This window comes from Phodopus roborovskii, unplaced genomic scaffold (assembly GCF_943737965.1).
Source record: "Phodopus roborovskii unplaced genomic scaffold, PHOROB, whole genome shotgun sequence".
In the NCBI taxonomy this organism is placed as follows: Eukaryota; Metazoa; Chordata; class Mammalia; order Rodentia; family Cricetidae; genus Phodopus; species Phodopus roborovskii.
Genome location: NW_026126480.1, coordinates 35390858 through 35400443, shown reverse-complemented (window position 1 = coordinate 35400443; position 9586 = coordinate 35390858). Strand labels below are relative to the sequence as shown.

At 49.7% G+C, this 9586-nt stretch overlaps 1 protein-coding gene across 1 annotated transcript; it reads left to right on the top strand.

Annotated features, from left to right (window-relative positions):
* The first annotated feature begins 233 nt into the window (after positions 1-233).
* On the top strand, positions 234-7962 carry LOC127227700 (uncharacterized). The gene is made up of 4 exons (XM_051192050.1): positions 234-406; positions 1016-1159; positions 1410-1565; positions 7838-7962. Exons 1-4 carry the CDS (start codon positions 401-403, stop codon positions 7949-7951), a joined length of 420 nt encoding a protein of 139 aa, XP_051048007.1. The 5' UTR covers positions 234-400; the 3' UTR covers positions 7952-7962.
* Positions 7963-9586: the final 1624 nt, after the last annotated feature.

Below are 9586 nucleotides of genomic sequence, written 5' to 3'. Positions count from 1 at the left end.
GTCTCTGCGGCCACCGTAGTGGCAGCAATGCGGTCCCCATGGTAACGGCAAGAAGCCGCGCCAAGCTTCTGGGCGGTGCTGGCGCCTTGGCGGTTCGGACCAAAGGCTGCGCGGAATCTGTATACTGCCCGCGGCCTTGAGGGTGTAGGTCTGAGGGTTTAGGTCTGTGGTCGCGTGGCCAGAGGGAGCCCGGACCTGGGGACCGCGGAGGGCGTGGCCCGATCAGAGGGAAGGCGCTGTCTCCCGAGACCCCCGGCTATCCAGCCGCCATCCGTGGGCCTCAGGTTTCCCACGCAGGGAGAGAGGAGATTGGGCACCCGGGCCTAAGGGGTACTCGATCTTTGAGCCCAGAATCTTCTCTTTTCTGCAGCTCCTGGACGGACTAGTGTTACCCTGCCCCATGGACGTGAGTCCAGTGCTTTGTGCTCTCCTGCCTTTGAGCTCGGACTGGGGAGGGGACTTTCTATCCAATAAAAACTCCTCTGGCTCTTGACAAGAGCTGTGAGACACCTTCCTGTGAGGTGGCACGTTTTGGGGACTCCAGCAAGATAGTGTAGTAGCAATCAGAGACAGCAAGCAATACAGGCAGAGCCCTGGGGGCCAGAGAGAGGATGGAGTCTCGGGGAACTGCTTAGATCTCATTGTGATTGAAGGGTATGGGGTTGGGGAAGGAGTAGCCAGGACTGGGGTGGGGAGCTTTGTCTCCTAAATAAGCGGGTGGAGATGCCTGAGCATCTGATATGGAAAGAAAACAAGTTGGAAGAGGGACGGGAAGGTTGTCATACCGGAGTTAAATACAAAAATCTGTGCAGAGAAGTATTCTACAAGGAGGGCAGTGATTCACAGATAAGACAAAATTGACAGCAGGTACTTGGTAGTGAAATGAGGATGGCAGGGGACAAGGTGGCGAGTTAGGATGGTGCCCTATAACTTTTCACCTAGCTCTGTGCCCCCTGGCATCCTGTACAGCTCTTAACCCCCCCCCCCCCATCCCTTTTCCTCTGTGCTTGTCCAGGCCTCTTCTGGCCCATGGAATCCAGCCCCAGCTTCCATCAGCAGCCCTCCCTTGCTGCTCCCCATCCCGGCTATCGTCTTCATCGCTGTGGGCGTGTATTTGTTGCTGCTGGGCCTAGTGCTGCTGACTAGGCACTGCCTGCTGGTGAGGAGCCTGGAGGGAAGGAAGGGTAGGCCTTGGGGACAGAAACTGGTGATAGTTCGTCCCCTCACTTGCCAGCATTTATCTTTCGACACTGTTGCCACTCAGTCAGAGCATCTGTTCTTTTTGTGGGACCAGGGGAGTCTTGCTCCTTGTCTCCAGTTAATCTTCCCCTTGTCCCTCCAGAAAGTGAAGAGGGGAGTTGTCTGTCCTCCCTGCTTTGGTTCAAACCCTGAGTCTTGTCATCCTCTAGGCTCAGGGCTGCTGCACAGACTGCAGCTCCCCTTGCAGGAAACAAAGTGCTTCAGAGACCCAAGACTGTTGCTGGAGCTGCGCAGAAGCCTGTGACTTCCCCCTGCCCAGTCCAGCCCACTACCTGGATGCCTGCTGTCCTCATCCCGGCGAAGCTGTGAGTTCCATTCCTAACACATACAGCTCTCTCTGCTCTGGGTGTGGCCTGGGCCTTCGTTTTCTTTGTTCAGCACATTTATCACTGAGCACTAACCCTAGACCAGGCACTTCATAGGCAGGCAGCTAAAAGCAACAGAACAACATATCAGTCGTTCCAGGTGATTAATGGTACTGGAAAGAAAAGAAAATAGGATGAAAGCTGGAGAAGGATGATTTGTGTGACATGCCAGGTACATAATTAGGACTTTTTTTTTTTTCTTCTCTGTTTTTTGGAGACAGAATTACTCTATTATGTACCTCTAGCTGTCCTGAAACTCAATACGTAGACCAGGCTGGCCTTGAACTCACAGAGAACCACCTGCCTCTGCTTCCCAAATGCTGGGATACACGTGCAAGCCTCTACCCCTGGCCTCATAGTCAGGACTTCTGAACAAGACAGCTAAAGAAAACAGGGATGAAGTAAAGTGCTTACCATGTGGACCAGGGCCGCTTTGATCTCAGCTTAACACCTCTGTTCACTGGGGGAGCACGTATCCCAGAGAATAGTACTGTCATAGTCACTGTACTGTGTTCACCAGCAACTCGGAGAGATGAGGATTTATTTCAACTTAACATGCAGGGTCTTGCATGTGAGGCTGACCTTAAATTCCCGGTCCTCTTGCTGCTGTCTCCTGAGCGCTGAGACTTCAGCTGTGCACACAACAAACACTGTAATCTCTTTTCACTTTTACCTATTTCCTTTTTGCCAATTTAAATTTGTGAGAGGATCCTGTGTCTTTACAAGAAAGACAAGATCCTGTGGCCTTTACAAGAAAGTTGCTTTGGACTTTGACATGAACCCTGCCACTGTTTCCATGGGTCTGAGTTACCTTTCTCCAGGTTACTCTGGCTCTTCAGTTTGCTCCTAGGAGTCAGTGTGTTGTTCTTGCTTTACACACATAAGTGCATCTCTTGCCCAAGCAGAATTAAATTTCATCTCAGCCATAACTACCTTCAGTTTTAAGAAGAGCATGTGCTGTCTTTGGTTCTGGAGACCTCATTTCTAGCCAGCAAAAATGGCCTAGGACCACAGCCTTCCAGACATATTTGCCTTTTAGAGGTCCCGTTCCCAGCAGAACTCCATACCCAAAGTGTAAGCTGCAATAGAATCCTCCAGGGAAAAGCTGATCCACAGAAGACAATTTTTAAATTTGTGGGTTGGAAAATGTTAGGTGTGATCGACTACCTTCTTGAACAGGGACTATTTTGAGTTCAGAGATTTAGAAACAGAGTTCCTGTCCTTGGAATGGTGACCTTCCTTAGCAGGGTGGGTAACAGACTGAGCTGAAGCAAATTCATAGCTTGGATTGACTGTACTTTGTACAAATCACTGGCAGATGTTTTGAGCTTCAAAATAAATTATGAGAGTTGGAGATGTAGCTGAGTTGGTAGAGTGTTTGCCTAGTATACAAGAGACACTGGGTAGGTTGATTCCCACCACCATATAAACTAGGTCTGGATGCTGCCTTCTGGTCCACAGGCAACAGGCATGCATGTGGTGCACAAATATGCACATAGTCAAAATACTCGTACACGTGAAATAAAAATAAATCTAAAAAAAAAAAAATCAGAAGCTCAAGGTAAAGCTACATAGGAAGTTCAAGGCCAGTATGGGCAAGCTACCCTATCTCAAAAAATAAGTATGAGGGCTGGAGATATGATCCAGAAGTTAAGAGCACTGGCTGCCCTTCCAGAGGACCTGGATTTGATTCCCAGCACCCACATTCAGACTCAGAATGTATCGCCAGGTCCATGGGATCTGAAACCCTTTCCTGTTCTCCACATTCATGCAAGTGGTGCTCAGACATCCATGCATCCAGAATACCCATACATATAAGATAAATTAAAAATAAAGAAACTTGAATCTGCATTGAAAGATAATTATAATAAATAGGGTCAGGTATGGTGGTGTATACCTTTAATCTTAGCCTCAGGTGGCAGAGGCAAGTGCCAATTCAAGACCAGTCTGGTTTGCATAGCAAGTTCCAGGGCAGCTGTGGCTTCGTAGTGAGAGGGTATGCACTGTCTTCTTTCAAATAGTCTGCTTCTGGTTCCCATGACTGACAGGAGGTGGGCTCCCAGGTGGGATGGGGAAAAAGAGACCTTAGGTTCTAAGAATGCCTATCTTAAGGAGTTACAGGATAGTTGGGTGGTGGTGGCACACACCTTTGATCTCAGCATTCGGGAGGCAGAGGCAGGTGAATTTCTGTGAGTTCCAGACCAGCCTGGTCTACAAGAGCTAGTTCCAGGACAGGCTCCAAAGCCACAGTGAAATCCTGGCTCTGAAAAACCAAAGGAAAAAAAAAAGTTACAGGATGACTCATGGTTCTCACACCCTGTCTCCTTCCTTATCTGTCCACATGGAGTGAGTGACAAATCAGGGATCCAACTTCTCAGGAAAAAGGTTGAGCTTAGGTTCACTGTGAGAAGACAGGGTTTCCCACCCATTGGTTTGGGGCTTTAGAACCTTGTGGATCTGTGAGAAGACAGATGCCCTCCTCGTTGGTCCAGGGCATCAGTGGATCTGATCCTGTCCAGTTTCTGCTGGATCTAGGAAGAGATGTAGATTGACCAAGGGTAGGGCAAGCTTGTTCTGTCCTTGATCTGTCTTTCCTTAAAGTACATTGAAGTGCCTTTGTTCTCCAGGTTCCTTATGGTGGCAATGACAGCCAGAAAGTTTACAGAGCTTGTCTGTTTGGCCAGTGTAAACACTGAGGCTTACAGAGGACTGAGGGACTTATTTGCCTGGGGTCAGACAGATGTGCCAGCCAGACCACAAACCCAAGGTTCTCTTCCTCTCTGTAGGAGAGACCTGCTCACTGAACTGCATTGTGAGGACCATGGAGTTCCTTCATTTCTTCCCTACCTCTTGTGTATAGTACACCAGAGCCACCATGTGAGAGGCTTTGTGTTGACCATGGGGGCTCAGCAAAAAAAAAAAAAAAAAAAAAAAAAAGCCCTGTGTTCCCAGGCTTACATTGTGGGGAAGGGCAGAGAGTAGACAGTTCTAGGAGTAGAAGGAGGTGACATGAAGCTAGATGACCAGAAACAAGTGGGAGCCTTGCATGTCAGGTCTCCAAGGCCTCTCACCAGCAAATCTGGGTGGCATTGTAATTTGTACTTTCTAACAAGCTCTTGTAATTCTGATGTATATTAGAATGAAGAACTACTGATAAAGCTGGGCATAGTAGCACATGCCTTTGATTCCAGCACTCGGGAGGGAGAAGTAGATAGATCTCTGGGAGTTTGCGGACAGCCTGTGCTGCATAGTGAGTTCCAGGCCAGCAAGGGCTACATAGTGAATGGGGGGAAACAAACTGCAGGGGGAACCCAGAACTGTGATGACAAGTGTCACTCTTCACTGAGTCCTCACTAAGGACCTTATTTCTGTCCCCTGACACTCTGAAAAGTAAGTACTGTGTCCATTTCAGAGACGAGGAAACTGAGGCTCAGAACATGATTTAGCCAGGCACAATTCACACCTGGGTCTTTCTTACTGCTATAGGGCTTGAGCACTAACTAGCCAGTAAAAAATGTCTGGCTCTCTCAAAGTCCCAAGGTAAACCCCACCCAAGAACACAGGGGTTGACAGGCTGCAGAGTCCTTGTTTGATGTACTTAAACAGCAGAGTTCTTCCAGAAACCTTTGCTTGTGCACTACAAGAAATCCATTAGCCCAGTTATTAATGGTTGGACTAAACTCTTCCATGAACAGAGCTGAGATGTTTTTAATGCCCTCTTTTCTGAGGAAAGGGCAGTGAAGTGCTCTGGCCAGTAGCTGTGCATGATGGCATGGCCCTCTCCAAACCCACAGACCCTACTTCATCCCTAGAGAGGCTCAAACCACTCTTCACACAAAGAAACCACTTCTCTCCCTTCCACCACCACAGCCTAGCCCAGTTTAGACCCCTTTCCCTGTAGCTGGCTGGTCTCCTCCCCTTGCTGGAGCCTCTACTGACAGCTGATCTCACTGGTCATCTGACACCGTACCCCGAAACCTCAGCTGTTGAAAAGGTCATTTCCCTATTCCTGGCTTGGCCCAGATTCTGATGGAACTGTGCAACTGTGGCTGTCACTAGCTTTGCTCGTGGCCTCAAGGAGCCGAGCTTCTGTCACACAGCCACCCTGGGTGTGTCCACTCTGGTGCCTTGGCCTGCCTCCCATCCATGCCTGTGGCAGTTGCAGATCATCCCTGTCCCAGGCTAAAGGAGCTGTGGGTTGGAGTGTTGAATGTCCCTTCCTGTCTCTCAGGACATTATGTCCATGAGACAGACATCTTTCCTGGAGTTGAGAGGCCTTCTTCTGCCTTTGCCTAAAGAGGGTAAAGTGATATGCTTACCTTAATTCATACGTCCAGCATTTATTTATCTGTGTCTCAAACACCTGCTGAGCTTGAGTCCTTACACTAAGTAGAGAACAGGAAACCAACTGTCCTTGTTGTTGAAGCTCAGAATGAAGTCGACATGCCTTGCCTTAGAAGAGTAGGCACAGGGGACTCCCAGGTCTGGGGAAACTGACTCTAGTTCAAGCCAGTTCCTCTCTGGTTGTACTCTTTTGGGCAAATCATCATGAGCTTCCATTTCATTTTTGTGTCCGCACCCCCCCCCCCAATCAGGGTAGTTCAATAGTAGAGTGCTTGCCTAGTGTTCATGAGGTCCTAAGTTCCCGGCACTTCAGTACAGGGTTTCTCAGTGTAGCTTTGGAGCCTGTCCTGGCATTCACTCTGCACACCAGGCTGGCCTTGAACTCACATAGATCCATCTGCCTCTGCCTCCCAAGTGCTGGGACTTAAAGGCATGTACCACCACCTGGCTTTTTTTTTTTTTTTTTTTTTTTTTTTCTTTAGATTTATTTTATCTTATCTGTGAGTATTTTGCCTGAGGAAAACCATACACTATGTGTGTGCCTGAAGAAGTCAAAAGAAGGTGTCCGATCCTCTGGAACTTGGGATCTGAAGTTACGATAGATCTAAGCCACTATGTAGGTGCTGGGAACTGAACTCAGGTCCTCTGGAAGAGCAAAAATTGCTCTTAACTGCTGAGTCATCACTTCAGCCCCTTGGGTTTTTTGTTTTATTTATTTATTTATTTGTTTGTTTGTTTGTCTTGCTTTGTCATTTAGAGACAAGGTCTCCGGTAGCTCAGGCTGACTTGAACTTCTCATCCTCCTGTCTTCCACTCCCCAAGTGCTGGGATTACAGGATCGCTCTATGTCAATGGTTTTCATTCTGTGGGTTGAGGTCCCTTTGTGGTCCAACAGTCCTAAGACTGTTGGAAAACACAGATGTTTATATTAAAAATCATAATGGTAAAATTAGTTATGAAGTAGCAACAAAAATAATCTTATAGTTGGGGGTCACCAAAACATGAGGAATTGTATTAAAGGATCGAGGCATTAGGAAGGTTGAGAACCACTGCTGTTGTGTAGCCTTGGATGTCCTGGAACTCAATATGTAGATCAGACTGGCCTCAGAGATTCACAGAAATCTACCTGCTTTAGCACTAGGCAGGTCACACAGTGAAACCCTGTCTCAAACAAAGAACAACAGAAACCCAAAGTACTTGGTAGGTTAAAGCAAGAGGATTGTCATGAATTTGAGGCCAGACTTGGTTTCATAGTTCCAGATTAGCCTGAGCTATACAGTGAGAACCTATCAAAGAAAGGAAAGAAGACATCTTTTTTTCTTTTCTTTCTTCACTTTTTTTTTTCTTTTTGTGTAGCCCTGGCTGTCCTGGAATTCACTCTATAGACCAGGCTGGCCTCAAACTCACAGAGATTCACCTGCCTCTGCCTCCCGAGTGCTATTAAAGGTATGAGCCACCACCACCTGGCTTAAAGAATACATCTTGCAGTTTGGTTTGATGTCAGCAAAGAAGTCCAAACCCAGAAGTTATCTCCATGAGGATGGAGATGTGTTTCTTCCTATGTCCGACTTCCTCAGAGAGGAGAGAAAAACTGTCTTGGAGCTGGACACACAAAATCTAGCCAGACCTAAAGCTACTTCTCCCCTGGTCCACTCTTCTCAGCCATAGAGCCCCTGAGTGCTGGAACTTGGAGGCTACTGAAGTAGGCTAGAGTACTGACTATCACTGCTGAAATCTCAACATGCTGGATGGTACCCTCTGTTCCACTGGACAGAGGGACCTCTTAAGCTCTCTGTTCCCTTCTCCAATTAGAAGGAAGTAGATCCAAGTCCTGGCGCTGGTTCATTTACCCTTCTTTTCTCCGTCAGGGTTGGGCCCCTCGATGCCCTCCATGCTGCCCATTGTGTGACTGTGCCTGTGCCTGCCAGCTTCCGGACTGCCAGAGCCTCAACTGCCTCTGTTTTGAGATCAAGCTCAGATGAAGGATGGGGTTGGGGGGCTTGTTCTTTGGGGAGTGGCCAGCCCCTCGGGCCCTCTCTGAAATGGCCCTCCTCAGGACACCACCACCAGGCCACTGGAACTACATCTGGCAGGCCCAGCCTAAATACCCTGGGGCCTTGAAAGGAGGGCCTGGTTCCCTGCAGGACAGGATTCTGAGAGCCCTTGGACAGCTGAATTTCAGCTCCTTTGGAGGGCCTGAAGGAAAGGGGGCTGGTGTTCTGACCTATGCCCCTACCCCTCGCCCCCTCCCTCCCCTATATATGTGAAGGTGAGGATGCAGGACATTGCTCACCCAGGCAACAGTATGGGAAGGCTCTGCCAACCTGGAATGTCAAGATATAGGGACAGCCAGCCACACCCTTCCTGTAGACTCCAGGTTATTTTAAGAGGTGAGTATCCTGCCTGTATTTGCTCTCCTGAAAAAAACAACAACAAAAAACCCCAGCCACCAGCAAGTCCAGTCAAGGGAGGAGTCAGTGGGAGGCAGCTTCCAGAGACACCACCAATCTTCCCTTCTTGCTCTGCCTTATAGATCCCAGACCCGAGATTGATTTCTCTTGACCACTGTATTTTCATGGAAGATGTTCCTCTAAAGACCGGTGAGTGGGATGAGGCACCTCCTCCTCTCCAGGCAAACCAAAGCTTGTTCTTTCTTCCCCGACTCAGGGGCCCCATGCTGGCATGAATGTCAGGAGCCTCAGGTTTCCCTAAATATAGGTCCCTGCCGCGGGATTCGTGGTGGGGAAAGGGCAGGGGTTACGGACAAGGGACACCGGTGCTGGAGTGTGTAGGGGAGGGGTGGTGGATAGGCGCGGCCTTATAACCCAGCCCAGAGCCGCCGGTCTCATTCGCAGCTGACCAGGCTCTGCGGACTTCTTTCACTGCGCCACAGGTGGGCCGCTAGCGGGATTCCAGGATAGGAAGGGGGTTGCAGATTGGCGCCTAGGGAAGTGGGTCCTCTGAGTGTAAGTGGGTGGCAGAGAGCTAGGAGACGGATTTTTATTTTGGAGAAGGAAATCAGGTTCAGGGAAGAGTCTGGCTTGATCCAGCACCTGTCGATGATTTCTCAAAGATGGTGTTTAGTTGTAGCGGGTAGTGATTCCCGCCAGTCTGCTAGTCTAGCCCGGACCAGGCTAGGCCACTCTTCGGTGACGTGGCTAGCGCGCTGGTACGAGGAGGCTTTGCCTGTGTACCCTGCTAACTTCGTCGCCCTCTCCCGCTCCTTGTGGGTAGTCGGGTCAGAGAGGAATTGGCTGCCTCAGTAGCCATGCGCTAAAGGCAGGCAGGCGCAGAACCTCTGGGTTCTTCGCAGTGACGTCAGGTTGCCACTGCGCAGGCCGGAAGCCTGGAGGGGGGGTCTAGTAGGGGAGGCCAGCCATCTTTTCACTCTGACACCCCCACCCTCTCGCCAGCCCACATTCCGGCTGAGTCACGATGCTCGCGCGCTAGCCAGGCAGGAGCTGGGGGAGGGAGGAGGGAGGGCCCCCTGTGACCCACGGGATGTGGCTCGAGTCACGTCCTAGCGGAGCGGAGGAGGGATCGGGTTCTGGCCGCTAGTCTCCTCCCCAGTGCCGCCTCCTATCGGAGCATCTTAGGGCGGTGCCGCACAGAGTGCC